At 39.2% G+C, this 23,891-nt stretch overlaps 1 protein-coding gene across 5 annotated transcripts in view; it reads left to right on the top strand.

Moving 5' to 3' along the window:
- Chd7 (chromodomain helicase DNA binding protein 7) overlaps window positions 1-23,891 on the top strand; it is a 183,537-nt gene that overhangs the window by 91,020 nt on the left and 68,626 nt on the right. For all 5 annotated transcript variants that reach the window (XM_076836465.1, XM_076836464.1, XM_076836466.1 and 2 more), the window contains exon 3: window positions 11,175-11,605. In XM_076836465.1, coding sequence (XP_076692580.1) covers window positions 11,175-11,605 — 431 coding nt within the window. The remainder of the gene's footprint in view (window positions 1-11,174; window positions 11,606-23,891) is intronic.

Raw genomic sequence — 23,891 nt, 5'->3', positions numbered from 1 at the left:
GAAGGAGTCATGGGGACATAGTCCCCTTTTTAGTGTTAAACCGACTGTTTCTAATGTGCAGTAAACTTTCTTTTAAAATAAGTATCAAGAGCCTTTAATATTGCTTATTGCACAGTTTCTTGGATTTTTTTTTTTTTTTAATCAAAGAGGTTTTTCTTTAAAATTTTTCTCCTTGTGACAGTTAAGTGGTACCTAACTAATGTCAATCTTGTTTGTGACAGCACTGGGCTCTTCTGTCTGAGTAAGTCCCTTCTCTGTTCAGCTGGTACCTCGCACCTTGCTCTCCTTGCCATGACCTCTTCCTTCCCTTTGGAAGAACTTGAGCAGGGAGCTGCAGCAGTGAGGGTTGTGGTCACGAGTGGCTGATAAGGCGGGCTTTGAGCGAGGTTGCCTGGTTTGACTCCTCTCTCCTCTTATCCTTAAATTGTATCACCTCTTCCAGTACCTTGGTTTCCCCATTTGGAAACTGGGGACATCTGACAAGGTTCCTGTGAGTGTGAAAGAGAGCTTGGCGCTGAAGTGCTCATTGGCACCTCAGAAGCAGTGTCTTTACAGCAGTGGGGGAAACTGCCGCGCCCGTCTGTGGAAGCCGACTATCTTACCAGGAAGGTGTTGGGGCGGGGGGGTCCTAGGTGAAAAGGTCAGAAAGCATTTCAGACAGAATTAAGAGGATTTAAAGTATGTGTTAATTTCAATGTGTGTTTGTGTATGACACCATAAACTTTGTGGCTAAAAGCAGTGTGTATTTGCTCTCTCTGTTTCAAGGGATCAGTGTGTGGGCATGTTTGGCGGGGTCTCCTGCTTAGAGTCTCATGAGACCATAGTTGGGTGTCCTGGGGTCTGTGTCCTCAGCCAGAGTCTTCACTGGAGAGAAATCTACTTCCAGATTCATTCGGGTTGTTGACAGAGTTCACTTCCTGCACCGTGTGACTCGGGGCTCCAGTTCTGGATGGCTTTCACCCAAGGCCACCCTCAGCTGGTACAGGCTGCCTGCTGTTCCTGTGATTGCTGGCTTCTTCAAAGCCTCTAACAGAGCATTCCACTCTCTTTAAGAAAAAGCCTTCCCTGAGTAAGTCCAGTGGGTCCCACCCAGGATGATCACTCTTTTGAGGAACTCCAAAGCAGTGACCTGGGAACCTTGGTCAGACCCGTGAAATCCTTTTACCTCTTCATATTCTCTTTGCTTGAAGTCACAGTTCTCTTCACACTCCGAGAGATAATGGGGCCATCATAGAATTTTGCCTCCCACAAGATGTGAATGTATTTTATAGAATCAAAGTAGTCTATCATTAAGCATTTATTGAATACTAAATTTGCTAGACTTTCAGTCTCTGAATCCTGGAGAACTTGCCTAGAGTGTGTAAATTAACTTTATCAACTGAGCTCCTTATAAATTGATTGTTTTCCCTTTCAAAGGTTCCCCTATTTCCAGTTCTGCACACACTCCTGGCATTGTTCAGTGTTACAGATGCACCGCTTGTCAGTCTTTGAAGTTTGGCTTTTTAAATTCATAGGAACATACTATTCCTAGTAAGTTGCTTTTAGTATTGACCTTTTAAAAGTAGTAGAAACCTAAATGCAAACTTGGTATAAATTACTTTTACAGAGAAACATTATATACTTTCACCAAACTTGCTGTTGAGTATACCAATGTTAGCAAAATACTGTGTTCAGTATACAATAAAAACTTCTTGAACTGAGTTAAATTCTTTTTAGTATGTGGCCCTTGTCTTTAGTGTCTTTGAATAGGATCTGTTCAGGCAAAGCATTCTAGCCAGCATGCAAGCACTTTGGTCCTGGGTAAGCTGGGTAGCAGCGTCAGGTATGCATGTCCACTGCCAAATTCACTGCCGACCTGAAGCAAACAAGACAAATCGGGTGAAGTGGGAGTCGTTTCTGTAGATTTTCATTCATCAGTAGTTATGGAGGTGAGCTCACTAAGGGAGGGACCCTCTGCAAGGTAGCAAAGCAAAGAAAGAATACAGAAGGGAGAGATCATAAAGTTCAGTGTGCTCAGCACTGGGAACCTATCATCTTTGCCATTTTTACTTGTAGCAAGAAATGTCCAATAAAAGATAACACTTGATTTAATACCCTAAGGAGTTGAGAAATTCAGAGTAAGCGGGTGACAGTGTGACTGTTTCAGATTCCCCTAATAGATTCATATTTTGGTTGGCATATAATACACTAGAGGCATCATCATACCAATGTTGCTGACCCTGCTTTTTCTCAAGGTGTCACACTTGTAGGAGAACAGGCGGGCACACCTACTGTGAACAGGGGCCACCCTTGTCTTGTGGAATGGGAGACCAAGAAATTATTCACCATTCCTGCCATAAGCTTTGGATTATGTTGTGTTTGTGGAGTTTTTTTTTTTGTTTTTTTTTTAAACCGCCCTGCCTACGGATATAGTGACAGTCTCTGTTGATCCCTCTGCGTTTCTCTTCATTCTGTCTAAACAATCTCAGATGCAGGAGATGCTCAGAATCAGGAGCAAACTCATTACTTGCATACCCTTTTTGGAAAAACGGCAAATGTAAAAAAAAACAAAACAGCACTCAAGTCTCATAGAAACAATTAAGCTAATTTTTCCAAGCACTTACAAAGTGATGGAGACATATCAAAAGCATGTTCAATTTAACATTAGTTCACCATTGTGCCCTAGGGGTGCATGTGTAGACAGACAGGCTGTTTCAACCCTATGATCCCTAAATTCAAACCTACCACTTCATCTGGTGCTTATCCTAAGAAGTAACAATTGATTTCTTAAGAGACTGGAGAAAATGATTGGCTTAATGTCTTTGAAGTACAATAGATTAAATAAAAAATGTCATAAGCATTTCTTTATAGGTGGTTTGTGGACAGTTTTTAGGGCAGGGAGAGGGCTTATCTATTTGTTTCTTAAAGACATGGGACAAGGTAGGTCTCAGCATTGATTGAACTGAATTACAGTTCTATCAAATGGAGATTTTGAGAATCATACTAGATAATGTTTGACACCTGTGGAGCACAATGAGAATACCAGTTCTTGTCTACATTTTTAATCTTTGGGTGAAAAGCTAGGGATACTCTACAGCTATAGTTCAGAACTAGAGTTCTCCTCTGACCCTTTGAAGTTAAAAGTTCCTAATTTGTATTAAATTAAAAGCCATTGCATTCTGTAAACAGGAGTTTCTGGTTTTTGAATGAAAAGCCTTTTGGGTTTTGAAGAAGGATAGGAAGCTATTTCCTGGGCTTATGCTATGGCCACAATCAGACTTGGAAACCACTACAGCCACCCCTGCTGCTGTGGATCTCCACCTAGGGGTGCCCAGTCACATTTCAGAGCTTCTCAGGGAAGGCTGGGTAAAGTGCTGATGTTGTAGCTACATCTCCTGCATCAGAATTCTGGTTTAGTCATTTTCCGCCAGTGTAATTTTGGGTAGATTTATCTGAAAGTTTCAGTTTCCTCCTCTGTCAGGCAGTGCTACTAACGCTTCAGAGGGCTCTTCAAAGCACTGAAGAGAAGAGGTGTGTATAAAACACTTACTAGAGCTCATGGCATGGCAAGTTAACTGTACAACAAATGGTTAAAAGAACATATCAGTGCAGTGCCTTGAGAGGGCTTCAGGACTTGGTGGGGTCTCTCGCCTAACACAAGAGTAGGTTACAGCACTCTCTTTCCATTGCCTGAGGAGGGCCTGGCTGGAGGTGGTGGCCTCATTGGCATGGCTCAGGGGCCCGTGTTCTGCCCCTTCCCCTCCAGGGCTGCAGGGAGGCACCCAGTCCTGTGTGTGATACCTCATCACAATCATGCAGGTGGAGAAGATGCAGGTCAGGGGAGGTGACCACAGGGGTGGCAGTAGGTACAGAATGAAGAACTGTATACAAACAGCATGTGCTCCTCCCCTGGGAAGGAATGTGCCTGTCCAGGTGGAATTTGTCAGGCCTTTAGTTAAAGGCGTTAGCATCGGTGGACTTTCACTGCTGTATTATTCCATTCAAACTGACTGGAGAAATACCACGGTGTAGTGTTTTACACATCGAAAATGCTGTTTGACAGTTCCTATGGTATGGCTGCACTCCAAAATAGGAAGAAAATGCTCAGTATTCTGTATCTGATGTGAAACTGTTCAACATTAAATTTGATATGACTGCTTGTTTCATTATTTTCATTATTTTGGCTCTACTAATTCAAAATGTGTTTATAATTTAGATGCCATAAAAATGGCTCTTGTTGATTTGTAGCTGTTTAAGATGTTGTTTGAACCAGGCACAGTGGCACACGCCTATAATCCCAGCGCCTCTGGAGGCTGAGGCAGGAGGATCAAGAGTTCAAAGCCATCCTCAGCAATGGTGAGGGGCTAAGCAACTCAGTGAGACCTTGTCTCTAAATAAAAATTACAAAATAGAACGGGGGATGTGGCTCAGTGGTCGAGAGCCTCTGAGTTCAATCCCAGCTACCAAAAAAAAGTAGTTTGAAGGGTGAATCTGCGTTAAGCATAACTTAAAAATATAAGCAGAAAACCAAAAGTTTAGAAATGCCTTCAGATGATTTTTTAAGTTAGGTATTTTAGCAGTAACTTTCAAAAAAATTTCAATTCTGAAATTTAATGAATCTGAAAAGCACTAAGATATTACATTATATTTTAGAACTCATTTTATTTAACTTAGTAATTCTCTTGACTGTGTATTATAACAAACTGTGCAAGCCATCCTTATGATTACGCTAATATCCTATTCTATTCCTACCAGTGACTTAAATGGAGCATAAGAGAAACTGCCAATTCAGTGAGCTGCTTCAGTGCATTACACGTAAAATCATATTTGTTGGTGGAGTGTGTGCTGTCTTTAAAAACCTTTGATAATCCCTGCTTTGAGACAGACATATACACACATACAATACATTTATCTCTGTCCCAGAGAAGGTAATGGCTTTGTCTTGCTTTAGGCTATAATAGTATTATCAGAAGTATATTTTGAAGAACATCTTTACTCAAGATATTGGAAATAAGGGATGGCATTGTTAAATACCTTTAGGACATGCTGTATACCTTGGGATGAATATAATTTATCCAAAATTCTTGGGACCAGAAGTGTTTAGAATCTGATTTATTATTATTTTTTGGGAAGGGATTTTGAATATTTGAATATACTATCTTGGAGATGGGACCCAAGTCAACACACAAAATTCATTTATGTTTTGTATGAACTTTAATATTATTTACATAGTATATGGCCTTTAAGTAATTTTTATATAATATCTTAAATAATTTTTTTTTCATGAACCAGTTTCAAGGTGTCAGATTTTCTACTTTTGATGTCCTGTCAATGCTCAGAAAGTTTCTAATTTTGGAGCATTTCAGATTTTGGAGTTTTGTATTAGGAATGCTCAACCTGTGTCTTCAGTCCCCCTGCTCCCACCCCTGAATCTTCCTTTCACGTGACACCTTTGAATATCCTAAAGTTAAAACATATCCAGTAGTTCTTGACTTCTCTAACTAGTCATATGACCAACAAGCCTGATGTTGTTCATTTGTGTTTTGGTGTTTGTAAATGTATCCATTTTTTAAAAATACCTGTACTTTGTTTATTTAGTTTTTTTATGTGGTGCCAGGGATCGAACCCAGTGCCTCATACATGCTAGGCAAGTGCTCTATCACTGAGCCAGAACCCCAGCCCACATGTATCCATTTAACAAACATTTTTTCCTGGAAATTGATAAGGAGATGAGTAAAACTAGATTGCATTAAAAAACAAGCAAACAAAAAACCTTGAGCTTGAGGCCAACTTTTTTCATATTAAGTATAACCAAGAAGAAAATATTCCAGTCCCTGGTTGAATATTAAGAATCTTTTTGTATTTATTATTCTATATCAGAGGTCTAAAGTCAAAAATTGTTTTAGTTACTATTCAAATAAATGTTTGCTCATCTTGATTTACTCTCCCACAAAACATGTCTTAAAACCTTGCTTTATAATGTGTTTTATACCTCTGACCACTGAGTGTGAGGCATGATTTGATGTTCAGGCTGCTTCCATTGAGATGCACACTCCTGGTCAACACCTGCCTACCTACTGTCCCAGCCAGGGCTGACTTCCTTCAGGAAGCCTCATTGGTCTCAGTCTGGTTAGGTGCTCTGTATTCCAACCCCTACCCCCACAGCAGGTGCTGTGGCTGCCTTGTTCCCTGTTGCATCCTCAAATATCTGTTGAATGAATAAACAAATTGGGCACCAGATATTTAGTGCATCTTATTTTTGTCAAAGTCCTTGTTACATCTCAGTAGCATATACTGGACCTTTGTTAAATTACTCTTTGAATTGTCTCACACTCCTGGCTGGGGATTGAGTTTTAGTTTTCGTATCAGAATTCCTTTCTAAAGAGTATAGAGAGATCAAGAGCATGGAAATGCTGGACAAAGTTAAGAATGTCAACAACAAAAATGTGTCTCCAAAGCCATTTAAAAAACACCAACTAGTACATTTTGGTCTTAGATGACAAATTTAATATTTGTATTTTTATAAACCATTTAAACTACAGCTTGGCATGTTTAAAGCTTGAATTTCTTTTTACTAGGATTGTCAGTGACTTGTCATTTCTTTGCTAGGATCGAATTTTCTCCAAGAGCTCATATGCATCCTTTTTTATTACTTCTCTTCAGCTTAATTTGCAGGAATGCATACCTCTTCTGAAGTATCACAGCACTCTGGTCCAGTTGGTAGTATCTTCATTTTTAGAAATAATTGCCGCAGGCCGGCTGGCTGCAGCAAAATAACCGGGGGTGTGGGGGGGTGGGGGTGGGGGGGTGACGAACAACTTGTGTACCTTGATACAGCAGGAGTGGGAGCCGTTTATTGTAGGACAGGAGCGGTATTTATACATTCCACACAGCTTATCTAATTAACATAAACTAGATACAGCAGTCAACCAATCAGGAATCTCCACACTTAATGGCTCACTGGCATTACTTCACAAACCACTCCCTCTGGCATTTTGCCAGGCGCCATCCAGACTTGTTTACAGACTCTAACAAATAATAATAATAATTACTATTATTATTATTATTATTATTATTATTATTATTGGTCCTGGAGATTGAACTGAGGGTCACTCAACCACTAAGCCATACCCCCAGCCCTATTTTGTATTTTATTTAGAGACAGGGTCTCACTGAGTTGCTTAGTGCCTCGCTGTTGCTGATGCTGGCTTTGAACTTGTGATCCTCCTGCCTCAGCCTCCTGAGCTGGTGGGATTATAGGCGTGCACCACCATACTAGGTGTAAACCATTATTTTGATGTTAGGATTGTTTGTGTGTAAATAAATTCATGCAAATAAATACATGTTTTTCTGCAAATAAAATATTTATCTACAGATACCCTAGATTACTAAATATTCTGGATTTACAAAGATTATACATGTTGGAAGCATTGCATACTGTTAAGATTGCATGGCTCACCTCAACGTTAGTAACAGGTTGAGGCTTCAGGAGTATAATAATTGAGGGAAAATATGATAAATAAGAGAGGTTTTTTTTTTTTTTTTTTTTTTTTGGTGGTGCTGGGGATTGAACCCAGGGCCTTGTGTATTTGAGGCAAGCACTCTATCAGCTGGGCTATATCCCCAGACCAATAACATAGCTTTTCAGGCAGAAAATGTGGAAGAAAATCACACTTGAGAGTTTCTCCTTCCAACCTCTCCTCCCCCAAGTAATGCTTCTAAGCATTTTGGGTCAGGTGTGCCTAAAACCAGCAGAGGGATTACCCTCATTTCCCCTACCTCAGGTCTCCTTTGGTTTAATTTGCAACCTGTTCATTTTGCTGTTTTATAGAAGATCACTTCCTTGTGTGTTTTCTAATTTATGTGCTAAGAATAGTGGAGTTAAAGTAAAAAACAATAATCCTTAGCTTATGGTAATCTAAACACACACATCCAGAGTCACTTTTATTTGTTGTCTAAATACCAGTCATGCTGTTTAAATTCCAAAAGTTTATGGCACAATTCTTATATATTCCATAATGTTTCAAAGGTTTGTGGAATTATGATTGAAAATATGTCATGCAGAAAGTCCTACAGTGTGTATTTAAAAATACCTTTGGTATCTGACATTCTCCACATTTGGTCTAATAAATGCAAGGTTTTCGGAATGCCGTATATGGTAATATCAGATGTTAATGGCATTGATTACCTGTCAGGCAGTGGGAATTGATGGGAAAATGTCCGCTGTAAAATTAAATAGCATTAGTGAAGACGGCACCATGCATCTGGTGGGGGTGGTAGGGGACGTTGGGCCTGGGAGACTTTGTCAGGGTATTACTGGGAGCTCCAGGTTTTTTTTCCCCACATGATTAAGGCAGGCCATCTGTTCTTTGTTAAATGTTTACAAAAACAGCTTTTCTCTAAAAGATTTAAGGAGATGTAGGTCTGGTAAACACTATAATATTTCTGAGCACCTTTTTCACCCTATTTCAGATAGTACCAAAACATCATTCTGCTGCATATCAAACATGATTAATACTTTTTTTGTATTTAATCTTTACTTTTTTCCTCCTTATGGAAGATTAAATTCTTTTTTTTTTTTTTTTTTTTTACTGAGTTACTAATTTATGGCCTCATTTATTTTTTAAAGAGGCATCTAAAATGGTTTGTATGTAAAAGTGTATAGATAAATTTTCAGTCTTTCTGTGTTGTGTGTTATGTGCTTTTTCTAATTCGTAAATGTATGCTGGGGAATCTCTCATTAGAAGTTGGTGTTCTGTTATTGGAGTTGATGCCATGCAGATTGAAGAAGGTCACACATACCTGGTATTAATCTATCATTCTAAATTTTAATCATTGTTAAGATGATTAAAATTCTAAGAACAACTTTTTCTTCCATGACCTGAAAAATAGCTTCCCCTAAATAAGTTTGATTTCTGTGTCTCTTGCAAAAAAGATATAGCTTTTTCTTTTTTAATATTAGGAAATAATATGTAACAATTAACTGGACTTAAGCTATTTAAATATAATAAAACAGTTAAATTACCTAATGGTCATGGATAGTGATTCAGTTGAAACTTCAGAGTGTTTCTGAGGGAAGAGTAAGGGACAGAAGGCTACTCCTGTGTGGTTCAGGTGTGTTACCCCTGTACAGAAGCTGCTCATGTAGATTTACATAGTGTGCTTTCTTTCTCAAACTTCAACCTTGATTCTGTCCCTTCTGTTATATTCTCAGCCTTTGTCAGGATCCTTCCTTCTCAATTATGGCCAAGAAAGGGCAGTATGTGTTTTAAGAGTTTTTAATACCATAAGCATTTGGAACAGACTTTGGAAGTCACCTAGTCCAAAGCCCTTGCTTCATAGATGAAGAAACTCAACTCCCAGATAGATAAAGTGATTTCCCCAGATAATATAGTTCATGGTGGGGACCACTCTAGAATTTTGCTTCCTCAACTCAAGTTCTGGGCTCTTTCTCTTCTGCCAGTGTAGCTGGAGAATTGAAGAAAGGTGTGTTGAGCGACCATGGCAGGTTTTTGGGGAGAATGTTGTAACTACCTGGTACGTAGGCAATGGTTTGATTTTTAGAGGGATTTCTGAGTCAGTACTGTAGACATTGAGTGAAACCCGTGGAGCCTTCTCAGAAAGCTGCCTGTGATAAGATTTCAGGAGGAGATGGAAAGAGTTGGAAGAGCACTGAACATAGCTGACATTTGAGTCTACACTTCCTATGTCCCTTATGTAGCCCCGGGGGTGGCTCCTTAGCCTCCTTGAACCCTTCCTTCCTGAAAGAAGGGGATAAATTCTCATATTTTTTTGTAACAGTCAAGTGAACTTACACACAGCATCTCAAATCTCATTGTCAGATAGATGTTTAATAAATATTGGGATCTGATTTTTGTTGCCTGTATTTTCATGTTTGAGTCTAACATTCTCCTTGGACCATGGCAAGCCTTGGTGTACGTTGCACACTGTGTTAGTAGCCAGTCTCTGTGGGTGTGGCCTGGAGCTCTCCTGTCTGGTCTGCTTTTGTAGGTTGTGTGGTGTCAGTTTCCATGTCAGTCTGAGTTCTGTCACTTACCATCTGTAACTCCTTGGACAAGTTACTTTATCTTAGAGTACTTATCTTATTTTATGTCCTCATCTATAAAATTAGAAGGATCATCATATTTCTCTCTTAGGGCTGGTGCGGGAATTCAGTGGTATCATGGGTGCGAAGCACATGCCTGGCATGTAGTCAGATTGCTTATCTTACAATTCCTGTATGCCTGGAGAAGCACACGAGGAAGACAAAAATATGAGTAACAACTGTAGATTTAACTTATTGAGATACAGATTTATTAGATGTCATCAGTCACTAGATAAATAATAACTTACCTCTGGTTCAGGTCATAAGCTGTGAAGGCTGTTTTATACAGGAGTCATTTGCTTTGATCTCAGCTGACCACTCAGCATCCCATCCCAATTACTGGCCTTTTCTGCTGTTCTAAAGACAGTCTCTGGGTATGTCCCTGGTGAATGCCAGGAATCTTCTGCAAGGCATATCAAAATAACTATTGAGTTCTCTCTTCCTGAGTGAAATTTCAAAATGCAAAGCTTTAAGAAATTAAGAGAAATATTGTTCACAGTCCATATCAGTATGAGAAATTTAAAACAAAATTATAAAGGTTTAGATATGGGCTTTAATTTGACATTTCTATGTCATTTAACTCAGAAATGACTTGCACTCTATATGGTTTATGTGTTGTGTTTACTCTCTGATTTTATACTTCATGATATCAGAATCTTTCAATGTTCACTCTACTTGATCTCCTTAAAAATGGCTAAATTATATAGGTTTAATTTGAGTTCCCAATCTCAAAAGAGAAAAGAACTCTGCTTAAACTTACTTTTGTGGTTTAGCTTTTGTTACTCTTTTGTAACGTACCATTTCTCACACAGCCTGTTTAAAAGAATAGTTAAGTGACAGTTTTTCCCTTCTTGTACTGAATTTTTTTTATTATTAAATTGAAATTGTTTTACTTTCTTATTTAGGAGTATTCCTCATGAGGAAGCATTTCTTTTTTTGATGAAAGAAAATTATAGATTCTTCTTCTGTAGAGTTGATAAAATGGGCGTTACCTTAGTATAGTTTCAGAAACAGCAGCCACTTAATTTCAGTTCCTTTCCTCATTATGAAGAATGATAAACTAATTTCAATTCCCATTTGTGTCTCTCAGCATTCTCCATCGGAGCCCTTTCTAGAGAAACCAGTGCCGGATATGACTCAGGTTAGTGGGCCGAATGCTCAGCTAGTGAAGAGCGATGATTACCTGCCGTCCATAGAGCAGCAACCACAGCAGAAGAAGAAGAAAAAGAAAAACAACCACATTGTTGCAGAGGATCCCAGTAAAAGTTTTGGTAAAGATGACTTCCCTGGTGGGGTTGATAACCAAGAACTAAATAGGAACTCACTGGATGGGTCCCAAGAAGAAAAAAAGAAAAAGAAAAGGCCGAAGGCAAAAAAAGACCTGAAGGAACCGAAAGAACCCAAGGAGAAGAAAGAGCCCAAGGAACCCAAGACCCCGAAAGCCCCCAAGATTCCCAAAGAGCCAAAGGAAAAGAAAGCAAAAACTGCCACGCCAAAACCCAAATCCAGCAAAAAGTCAAGGTAGGCCGTGGGAAGAAACCACCCGCACAGATGGTCCAGAAAGGAGCGGCCGGTGGTGGTGGTGAATGAGTTGGGAGAGGGGGTGGGAGGGGCACATGCGTGTGTTCATCATTTTTGAGTGTCTTTCACTAACATTCAAACTAAAAAGAAAAGGTTTTTCATGTATTCTGAGATTTAGGAGTCAGTTCTTATGAACTGTTAATTTAGAGATCTTACTGGATAAATATTATTTTAAAATCAGCTTTTTATATTTTTGGTGAGTTTGTCATTGAACACACAGAAACCAAGTTAACAGCACAATCATTTGTAAGCACAGGGCAGCAATCTCATCTCCAGTGGCTATGTAGAACTGGATAGGAAGGATTACAGGAGAAGGCAAGGTCACTATGTCACTAAGCGTTTCAACCCTGTTTCCCAGAATTTGAAGCAGGAGAATTAATTTTCTTCACTTGGCGGAGTAAGCCTTACAGTGGCAGGTTGAAGTTGGAGTGGGCAGTGTGGGAGAAATCAAGTATCACTCATCCATTATATATGTATTCAAGAGTAGCATGAATTTTGGGTTTTGGAAAAGAACCTTTTTCACTCTGTACCCCCCACCAACACTCTGACCCCCCAGAAGGCACATTTATTCAGTAAGAAAAGCTGAGAGGAGAAGACATTGAAGACTAATTTTTTTCATTTGTACTGAACATTTCTAACAACTGTTCTGAACCAGTTCCAAACATCTGAATCTATTTTTCAGAATGTGGCTTATGTTAGAAAATATAGTTTCCAGATGGAACTATGGTCAGACTTGGTTAATCTGAGCCTATTTGCAAGCTTCATTAGAAAACATGTTTCTCCCTCTGCCTGCACGTGCATGTACAAACACATGTATGCACACATGCAAGTGCACACATGCTTAACTCACCAGTTGCCTTGAGCTTTTTCAGATTGCTGGCCCATAAACCCTTTCACTTAAGGACTGTGCTGTGTGCACATGTGTAGGTACACAGATACCAGTAGAGGAAATTAAGTTTGTAATGAGAAAGATTTTTTTTAGATGGAAAGCAAAAGAATGAACCTGGCTTTTCAGTTTTCTGTTGAAAATATCTAAACAACTCAAATACATTATATTGTGGGATGTCAAAAGTTTAAAGCATAGTCCTTTAAAATTTTTGGTATTAATACCTTTCATTGTACCCACATAACTCAGTTATATTCAAGAACTCAAACTTGCCAATAATGAAATATTTGCACTTACTTTTGAGTTTTATTTGATGCTTTGACATCTGGTTTCTTAATTGAAAAGCATTACTGTTTTTCTTCTGATGAACATTCTTTAAAAATCTTCTAAACTCAGAACCCACTGCAAAATCTGTTGTCATTTATTTGAGAAATATTTCATTCATGAATTGCCTAGTATTTTCAGGTACTATTTCAAGTGTTAGGGATATAATGGTGATCAAGGAAGACACAGTTGGAATTTCATTCTGACTTTATTAGATGATTTTAAAAATATGTAATTGCCTAAATCTAAGTACTATGCTTTTGATAGGAAGAAGCATGTGCTTGTTTCTCCCAAGGGGAAAAGAAATCAAAGCAAAAATCTTAAAAAAGAACTTATTCTTTTTTCTTACCAAAAAAAAAAAAGGAGTCTCTGTTCTAAGCTTTCTGAAGTTCAGAAAATATATAACCAATATTAATTTTAGCATCAGGATATATCTGGCTTCAGTTCTCACTTCAATTTTTAAAATTTCTGCACCGAATGGTAAACATTGATAAAAGAAAAGTGACAATATTGGAGAAATTGTCAAATATTTCCGAGTATATTTATATCCTTTCAAACTCTGAGTCTATGTCAGATTAGTCTCATCTTTTAAAACTTTAGCAAACTCCTATACAGAGCCAGGGGGCAGAATATTAGAAGATTATATTTAACAATGAAACTGGTGAAGTTTCCCTAACAACTGTAAGCAACTGTTTGAAATGGGGGCATCAAATGTCACCAGTCCTGGCCATGCCATGCCTCCGTGGTACAGAGAGAGACCCTCTGTTTACCCCCACAGAGAAGCATTCGGGGCGGGCCTCCTGGGTGGGCCATCAGCTGTCACCCTGAAGCTTGGATCAGTCTGTGCAGGGCTTGGCACTGCAGGACCTGAGTAAGGAGTATGTGCTAGAGCCATACACGTTTGGTAGGAAGAAGAGGATATGTTCTCTCCGAGGAAGAAAGTCTAGCCTTTTTCTTTCCCCCTGTTGCTTTTGACTAATTGTTGCAGTCAGTGTGTGCTATAGGCGACAGTTGTTTTTACCCCAAGTAGTAGGAAAATAATTGAATGGAACAGTTCTGATGAGTCTGAAGATGTACAAGTGAAGAGGGAGCTGATGTAATACGTTTCCGGAGACTAGAGAGGCCACACTGGGGGGACACCAAGGGTGTGGTGTCTCCACCATTGGCCCAGGGTAAACTCAGCACTTAGCTGCTGCTTGCTGGTTTACAACAAAGTCCTGCAAGGATGCTCCTGAGAGGCTTTCCTGTTGTTGATGGACTTTTAGGTCTGGCTGTTCAAACACATGGTAATTGGATTGAGGTTTTAAGTAAATTAACAAACCAAACCATTACTTTGTTGAACCACATTGTTTTTATTGGTCAGGTGAGTCGAGAATGTTGAGTTGTGGTCTCCTTGTTTGGTTACATCTACGAGGAGACAGCATCCCCTGAATCAAGGGTAACTAGAATGCATACAACTACATGTAAATTCTGAATAGCATAGCAGAATAATTATGTAAATTGAATATGCAGTGATGAAGGTAATAGGGGGTTTGGGTTATGTTAGTGCTGGGGTTGAATTGCCATAGCAGTTTGCTTTTAAGCACTGGAATACAACAGAGGCAATTTTGTTTTGCAAAATGTTATGTGATACCAGTTATTTCCATCCTTGAATAAGTTAACTTGATGAATTTGTTTATACAGAAAATAATTTTCCTACAGAGGCCTGAAACAGAGGGAATAAACAGAAGTGAAATGAAAAATTTGGCTTAGTACGACTCACGTCTCTCCTGGTAGCCCTGTGTGCCACATCATTGCTGTGGTTTCACAAACAAACACGCTGTGCTCTGCTGTCCTTTGAGTGGGCCGGGAAGAAGTAACCCGCCGGTGGTCTGGCCCCCTCTGCATTGTGTCACTGGCAGGAAGAGAAGTTGGTCTGCGTCATCTGCATACCTCTGGTAGCAAAGGACTGGAGAGGGGGCTGTTGTCAGTGGGCGGACTTTCCTTGTGTCTTGGCAGCAGCCACCTCACTCCCTGGTATCCTACCCTGTTCTGTAAAGGGGCAGAAGCTTGAATTTATGGCCATTCCCAGAGAACTGGACCTTTTGACAACCAAAAAATAATTATGTGTCTTTCCTATACAGGAGAATCTAAAAGAACCTTTTCCAGACGCTGTTAGGTAGAATGGTTCAGAAGCAGTAACAATAACAAAAAAAAAAAAATCGTATTGCATCTCAGGAAAAGACATTGAAAACCTTGATGAGGAGAAAAAATGGGGCACACTCCTCTTTTCTAGTAGAACTGTATCTTTTTTCCCCCATTCTCTTCTTAATTTAAATATTTAATTTGTTTTAATTTTAATTTTAATTTAATTTTGTTTTCTGTCCATATTTTCAGTGCTCTTCCCAGGTGTCCTTATAGCTTTCAAATATTGGCATGTTAATATTCAAAATAAAATCTAAGGCCTCTGTGGGATGGAGGGATGCCATTTTGTGTATGGAAGAATTCATGGAGCTGAAATATGAGGATTTGCATTCTTCGTTTCAATGTGTTTTCTGTTGTGCATGCATGGGCTCTGTGAAATGAGAGGGAATTTAGAGGAAGTGCTTCCTTTGAATGACTCTTGAAGGATTTAGTGGTCCATTTAGCTATATAAAGATTCTTTGAATGTACAGAAAGAAGGGAACTTGGCCAATGATTGTGACTTGACTACTGAAGCCTAAGTTAAATGAAGCAATGTAGGATTGCTACTAATGCAGTTTCTAGGAACACATTTTGTTCCAGGCTCTATTCTTCACCTTCAAGGTTAAATTTAGTAGAAAACCAGAATGTTATTTTTCAATTAAGTGAAGACATTTTTTTTTTTAAGCTGGAAAGTAAATGCATCAGTCTCGTCTTTAAAAATCACACAAATACCAAAAACATATAGGTGTGCTTTTTGTAAGCCACGCTGTAATTACCATCATAGTTATATTTATGTAGCAGCTTTCTTCTGAGGAACTTACTTTAAGATATTCTTTTCAAATTATGATCTAAGAGAGTAGCGGTGTTTACCAAGAAATATTTATGCACAATCGACAAGCCCAACAGTGGTATGTTTTGTTAAACTAATATATAGTTTATAGTATGGCCTTGTATCTGTAAAATTTCTCAATTAATATTAGAAATAAAAGCAAATCATTGAAGCCAAGTTACTTATCAGGTACATAGGTAAAGCAATAAATTAAAACCATAGCTTTTCTTTTTTACCTTTCTTCTTGTTCTTTCTTTTACTCACATGCAGTGATTTAGTCTTAACCCAAGATGTTGAACAGTTGAGCAGATATTGAATGTTTTGGCCACTGTACCTGTGGGAGAAGATTTTTTTTTTTTCTTTTTTGGCAGCACAATTTTTTATTTCTCTGGTTGTACACAATGTGGCATTGCACCATATGTGCAGTCATACATGTACCTAGTTAAGATGCATATTTTTAAAGTGTGTGATCCTATGAACTTTTGAGCCCTTTCAGTATTGGCAAGGTACAAAGAAGAAAAGGTGCCCATGAGCATCATGTGGCTCTGTCCATCAGCCTATTCTGCTCAGTCTCTGGTTCATTAAATCTAAATTCCAAATTAGGGATGGGACCATGTATAACTAGTCCTGCTGTCTCCAAGCTTGTCTTTTTTATTTGACAAAGGGATGGCAAAAGGACAGAAAGATCATTTAAATCCCCAGTTCTCCTTTCCTTTGGGATAACCCCCTAAGGTCTTTCCATTGTCTTATCCATTGCCCTAACCCATGTGTCCCTCTTCCTGTCTCTGATATATCAGCAAAATGAGCAGGGTGGGGGAATCATCAGCCACTTTTTAGTACAGATCTTGGTATCTCTGACAATATGTGGTTCACTTTATATTCACTTGGAGAGAGGATGCCCAATACCACTGACCCTAAAAGCAAGTTCAACATACTCATGCCCTGTACTAGATGCAGGAATGGACTGCCTGGGCCTGCTGGAAGTGCATAACTGCCCCTCCAGGGGTCTGTGGTGGACTTCAAAGCAGACCTGCCTGCTATGCGCATTGACTCATTTCTTGTTCATCACAAAATTTAGATAAGATAAATACTTTATGCAAAAGCAAAGTTGCTTTGTTCTAGGTTGGAGGTTTATAAAGTTATAGTTGGAGTTAAACAGTGTCAGGTTAAAAAGGAGTAGGAATTTCTGGAAGAGATTAAAAAAAAAAGAATATAGTACCCTAAAACTTACTAATTAGAATATTAATTTTATGTGTATCCCTGAATTCTGTAGAAGCAATATAATTGCAAGGGAGTTTGGCTTCTCCTTTTAAGGGGATGGTGGTATTTCCTCCTTTGTGGCTTTATCACTGGATCTACCTAATTCTCATCCTACCTACACACCTGATTGAAATGTGGGTGAGTAGTATGTCTGTGTTGTATTAGTCACCCTGGCATATCAGAGAAGATAATTATGAATTTAGGGAGTGGTATTCTGATTGTCAGAGTTAACCCTCACTTGTCTCTCTTCCAGAGTTATGAGAATGCTATCCATAAATGAAAGTGACATTTTAGAACATGACACATGTAGTCAAATATGTGCCTTATGTTTTGGCACCTGAAAGAGTCTACTAGAAAAGGTCATTGACAGGCATTCCTTTGCATCAGGTCATAATATTTAGTTTGTTTCATTCTTTATGTTGTATTATTGGGCCAGATGATCCCACATAGCCATAGTGGCCAATGTCTATGTGGAACTTCTGTAATCGGATAGCGTATTAGTTAACTGGACTTCTTGTCCACGTTCCTCTGGCAGATCTTAATTCAATCCACAAAATGTGATAACTTGTAGATTTTCAAGGTTAATTCTTGACTGCATGACAAAAGTCTGTTTTTTCTCTAGAGTATATTAATATTAGAAATGGATTCCACTTCTTCAGGAGAATTCTTTTGTACTTCATTTATTATTTCTAAGAATTATCCTTTAGAAAATAGTCAACACGGTAGCTACTCCTAAAGACAGGGTTCTGGTATAAATTGGAAGACTGAAATTTACCTGGGGATGGTGCCAAGTAGCACATGTCCACCAGGAAAGCTTTCAGAGGCCTGAAGGATACCACAGAAGGGCAGGCCAGCTCTGGACTCCCACTGCCAGGACTCAAAGGTGGCTCTCAAGCCCTGCAGGTTCTGGCTGCATTCCTAGGACTGCCACTGTTGCAAGTTGGATTGTAAAACGCAAAGGCGAGGTGTGTTGGGTTTGAAATACACACTTTAAATGAAAGCGAGTTAGGCTCCTGGATCTTTTCTCATCTTCTTTGCTTACTTCCCTAGCAATTTTGCACAGTTATGGTAGTAAGGGAGTACTTTTTTCTATAATGGCTACGTAAGGCAACAATTCATTAGACTAGTTGTCTTGTAGGTGTTTCATTTAGTGACTTTCACAGAATTTAAAGTCTGTTCATGATTTGTCATTGAAATCATATGTTGTCATTAATGAGAAAAACGGACCCACCTCCCCCAACACCTCTGCCTTGAATGAAAATTGTAGGAAGACTTTGTGGGAGGAGTTTGAGAGTCAGGGTGCTGAGATAAACCTACTTGGAGTGAAACGGGTGTATGCCAGACTGGGCCACTCAGATTACCAGAGGTGAATGAGGTTGCCTGTTGCAGAATGGCAGGTGCCTGGCAGTCTAAAGGGCACTCTTGGGGCCTTCACCAAAGAAGTGCTGCTTTTTTGGGTGTGAAGGTGTTGGTCTTTGAATTGACTATCTGCCACTCAGTTTGTTTTGTATCTTTTCTCATTAGTTAATTATTTTCTCTATAGTTTATCATATTCTAGTTTTAGTTATAGGACTTTATTTAAATTTTTTATTTTGTGGGCTTAATTTTATATGATGCACCACATTTTATGCTGTTTTAATTGATCTTTTAAAACTTTTGTCGGGGGGTGAGGTACTGAGGATTGAACTCAGGGGCACTCGACCACTGAGCCACATTCTCAGCCCTATTTGGTATTTTATTTAGAAACAGGGTCTCATAGTTGCTTAGAGCCTCGCTTTTTTTTTTTTTTAAACTGAGGCTGGCTTTGAACTCATGATTCTCCTGTTTCAGTATCCAGAGCCACTGGAAATACAAGTGTGCACTACCGTACCCGGAGATCTTTTAAGACTTTTTGCACCTTTTTTTTTTTTTAACTTTACTTTTATCTTTTAATTTTGATTTTAATTCTTTACAAAGCTTAGCAAATAGGTAGGGCTTACAGGAAATCTGTGCTCTTAAGAGTCTGGGTGCTTTTCCCTACCAGCCTTGAGCCTTTTTCCCTGGTGGCTGCTTATGTACTTTTATTATGGCAGCCCAGCTGTGTTATGGTGTGGCATCCTATACAGCAAATGCCTCTCTTCTTATCCCTTGTGCTCACTTTTTTGTTAAAACTTTTCTTAGGGCTGGATTGTGGCTCAGTGGTAGAGCACTTGCCTAGGTGAGGCACTGGGTTCAATCCTCAGCACCTCATGAAAACAAATAAACGACAACAAATAAATAAAGGTTAAATTAAAAAAAAGTTTTCTTAGCATATGAAGTATAAGATTATGCCTTAGTACTTTTGCTCTTCTCCTAAAAGATGATAGCATATCATTTTGGAGAAATTTGAGTCTCTAAATATGAACCTGATTAATTTTCCTGACCCTGGGTCTCAAGGTTGATTTTCCCCAATGTGATGAGACTCTATATTGACCTATTCCTTCTGAAGGGCCCGCTGGATTGAAAACTCCCTCATTGCCCAGATGTCTTTAGTAACTGACCGTGCTCTTCTCATCACATTTGGTTCCACAATATGGCTCCTTTTCAAATTTTCTGCTGAGAACATAGATCCATAGACTGACATTAATCAAGGTTTAACTGCATTCTGTTTTGTTATAAATCAGGACAGCTTCCTGGCTCTTTAGCCCTTTGTAGAAAACCTTATGTAGAAAGCACATACTCTTTCAGAGCAAAAGGAGCTGGTTATCGATGCTGCCTTTTATTCCAGATGAATCCATCTAACCCCATCTTGGAAACTAGCACCCAGCTGTCCTTATGGATGCATACCATCTTAAGCTGAGTACGAATCCTTCCATAAGGGTAGGTTACCTAGTGGCTTTCTGTCCATGTGACAGACGCTGCTCTCTGAATACAGTTTGTGTTCTCCTAATGCTTGCTGCTGAGAGTTCTCATCAAGGATTTGTATGCCTTGATGGAATTGGGGGTCATCAGAACTATGAAGCTTTGTCACTTAGCGGTGAACCCTGAGCACATCTGCCTGCCTGCCTGCCAGGGTGACTCCAGCCTCATAATGAAATGTGAAGGTAAGGCTGTTGGAGAACAGTGGACCTTCAGGCCTCCAGCCCAATCCTAGGAAATGATGTCCCTTCCAAATTTATAGGGGTTTGTCTAGCTTGAAAAGCGGACAACTCATACTTCAGAGTCTGGCTTCATGAGAGGATGGCTCTGAATCTGAACATCTTTCCTCATGAATGGATGACTATATCTCAGTCTCTAGGTTCACGGGTGGATGGCTCTGCATTTTGTTCACATCAAAATGATAGGAAGAGAAGGAACTTCGTGAGTTGGAAGGTGGAGTTTGAGAATGATATTCCTTTCTTTTGGCTTGGAAAACTGCTACATTCCCCTTATTTTGCTATGACTTTAGTTCCTTTTATCTGAGCTTCGTAGATGTCTCATCATAAAGAGAGAAGCTGTGTGGGGCATTTTATTTTGTTTTAATGACTTAATAAGGAAATCACTTAAGAGTAATGCCTGCACAGTAAAGGCTATGTAGTGTACTTGTTTACTGTTATTGCTATTTCTTGTACTGTCTAATTAAGTAGAGAACTTACATATCTGAGCAGGCACTCGGTATGCGATGAACAGGACAGTTCCTCTCTGGATCTTACAGGATAGTTGACAATGAACATAAACAGAGTGCTTTGAGTTTAATACATTATAGTGTTGACACCAGATTTTGTGAATTGTAAATACTCCATGTATGGGGTATATCATGTGGTGTGCAGGTAGATTCAAGTCCAGAAAATGCTTCTTGAAATGAGTGGTGTGCAATCCAAGCTTTGCAGGTGAGTAGATGGGGGCACACATGGAGGTAGGAAAGGAGATATGTTTTTTAGGAATGGTTCTGTATGCCTGGAGAATAAGGGGTAAGAGAGACTAGCCTATGAAAATAAAGGCAGTGTTCAGTTGTAAAAATCGCAGAGGCCATTGCACACTAGTACTGAGAATCTCTGTTGTGATATGTAGGGGACTGGATTTAAGCAGAATGATCCAGTCAGAGTTTCATTTCAGCCAGTCAATCTGGTGACTTTTAGAGATGGATTTGTGAGTGGTGGTGGGTGGCATTACTATGAGGCTAAGCTGAGAATGCAGAAGGTAGAGCAGGTTCAGGAGAGGAATGAGGCAGATATGATTTCTTCAGGACTGGTGCCATTCAGGGCTAGATTTTGACAATTTCCACATTGTCAAAAACGTGCCCCATTTTTCTTGTGATCCCACTCAGAGGTTGCTGTGTGGCAGCCAGCTGTGGCTCAGCCCTTGGAGTAGACATCACTGCAGCTGTTGAAGGCACATGAGGTTCTATGTCGGTGCTTGACAGTTCAGTGGCCTCATCCTCAGCATTTCAGTGTTGGTTTAATGGATGTTCCTTATTAACAATATTCTCAACCTGCAACTGAAAGAGCCACCCTCTTTGTACATTCAAGCTTTTATAATAATTTGGAGAAGAATGTACATTTTGGCCCTGACATTACAAAAGACCAATTTTGAAGCTTATACATTTAAATAATGACTGTGAATATGGACTGTCTTTTTTTCTACCAGTCGGATGCTGTGTAGCCCTTCACATGGCTCCTAAGGGTGATAAGGTAGTGGGAAGCTATAGTCTTTTGGTGGGGAATGGCAGGTGTCTGGATTAAAGCAGTGGTAGTGGGCTTGGGGAAGGGCAGTCTGTGGTTCTCTTTGCTTGTTTGTTCTTTTACCTGGTGATTAGGAAATTTATGGTGCTTAGATAAAGTTATCCTCAGTGCAAGTGGGGTTCTATCTATAAGTTCCTGCAGTTGATTTGGCCCAGGTGGGTCTCAGCCACAGCGAATCCTTCTCAGATGTGGCTGGTTGTCTTCCAGATGTGAGTAAATGTTAACCATCTGTGCCCGGTGCTACTTGAGCTTTTTCCCACTATCTCATTTAAACCACATAGCAAAGATGGAGGAAGAAACAATTATTAACTTTGTTTTATACATCAGGAAACTGTGGCTCAGGAACACTTGGTGAATACTCACATTGGCTTATTGCAAAATGGTAACAAAGGCAGTTTAGCATAAATATCAATTTTGTTCTGGATTGTAATGTGTTTGGGTGGATACTGAAGATTTTGTAGCCTTTTGACGTTTTAGGGTGTTGATTTGTATGTTGAGGCATGGAAATGCTCTTTCTGAACATTAATGGTGCAAGGCCTAATGAGTCTGCAGTCTTTCAGTAATCAGATCTGGGGTAAGTGCTTCCCTTGGCAGGCTTTTTGTCTAAGCACTTGGAGAGGTCCTTCCTGACTTTCAGCCATCTTGGAAGTTCCATATAGTTTATTCTTGGGAAGGGCAGATGGAAAATCATTAGCACTTCTCTCCTCCAGCAAATAGATGTTTCCTCAAACCTGGGCTCTGGGCGGCTTCCAGACAGTAAGCCTTTTGCTCCTGTAGGACAGTGCAGGCAGGGCCCGGCAACCCCACTGTGTGTACTTCGCCCCGGTAGAGAGAGGTCACCGTGGAAACTAGCTGCCAGCTCACTTTACCTGGCTGTGGTTCAACTCTTTGACAGGCCTACCTCTGATTTAAACAAATTTGAGAAATATGTAAAGTTTTGGAAGCAGTTTTGCACTGATTTGATAAAAGAAACCACAAAACACTGCAGCGCAGGTGTTGAGAATGTTTGAAAGCTGATTGAGGGAAGCAGATGGCTTTAGTCAGTGGCATCCAGCCAAAAGAGCAGGTGCTGGTCATGTGACCGCTGGTTACCAGGGTAATCTGATTGCTCTTGGCGTGCAGATGAAAGGAAAGGGGCCCAGTGTTCAGCTGTAGTATTGTATAATTTGTGGCAGTTAGAGCGGAAATAAATGCTGGAAATGGAGCCTCATAGTAGGGGAGACTTCTGTCCATGTGTAGCGTAAACACTAGGACAGTTGGATGAGGAACTGTTGTATGGATTTTTTTTTAATTTAAAAAATATTATGCTTTCTGCAGATCTTTTGGTGACTTAAAGTTTTAAGGACATTGCCTTTAAAAAAAAATAGAATGAACTCTTAAACTAACTGCTGTTTGCTGCAATCCTTGTTTTAAGTTATCTTTTATGTGGCTATTTACTATGCTAAAATGTTAACAAAATAAAAATAAGCCGATTATTTAAAAATGACTAGTTTAAGATGATCAAATCATTAGTTGAGAAACACATTTTAGGTATGTGCTGGATACATTTTTATTTTAATAGTACTTTTGAAATATTTTGCATGATACATGCTTTACTCAAATCAGAGCTTATAGATCCCTTGGCTTCTTCCTTTTGTAGAGGCTGAGGTTAAAAACATGATGTTTAATGCATTCTGTCAGCACACTATTCTGGAAATTTACGAACTTCAATAAAGAAATTTAATTATTTTTAAAAATATTTTATTTTTTATTTTATTTTTAGAATTAATTGTGGTTTGAGAATCCTTAGAAATAGTAAAACAATTATTATGAGGTTGAATTATTTTCAGTGTTGTATTCTAAATGATAATCTGTAGAAAATCTTGGAACTGGTTTGGAAATTGAAAGTAGCATCAAATGTACATTCAAACAAATGTCCATAAGGGATCTAGAGGTGAAGATAAAATTAAAAAACATTTTTTCTTAGAGTTTATTTATGTATCTTTCTCATGTAACATTCAAATCCTATTAATGTTTGTCAGCAACATACTTTGGAACATGTGCTTTAATTATTGGGGTCGATTTGCTGTGTTTTTTGTGTTTCAG

This window comes from Callospermophilus lateralis, chromosome 16 (genome assembly GCF_048772815.1).
Source record: "Callospermophilus lateralis isolate mCalLat2 chromosome 16, mCalLat2.hap1, whole genome shotgun sequence".
In the NCBI taxonomy this organism is placed as follows: domain Eukaryota; kingdom Metazoa; phylum Chordata; class Mammalia; order Rodentia; family Sciuridae; genus Callospermophilus; species Callospermophilus lateralis.
The sequence above is the reverse complement of the archived record's forward strand: the minus strand, read 5'-3'. Positions and strand labels throughout refer to the sequence as shown.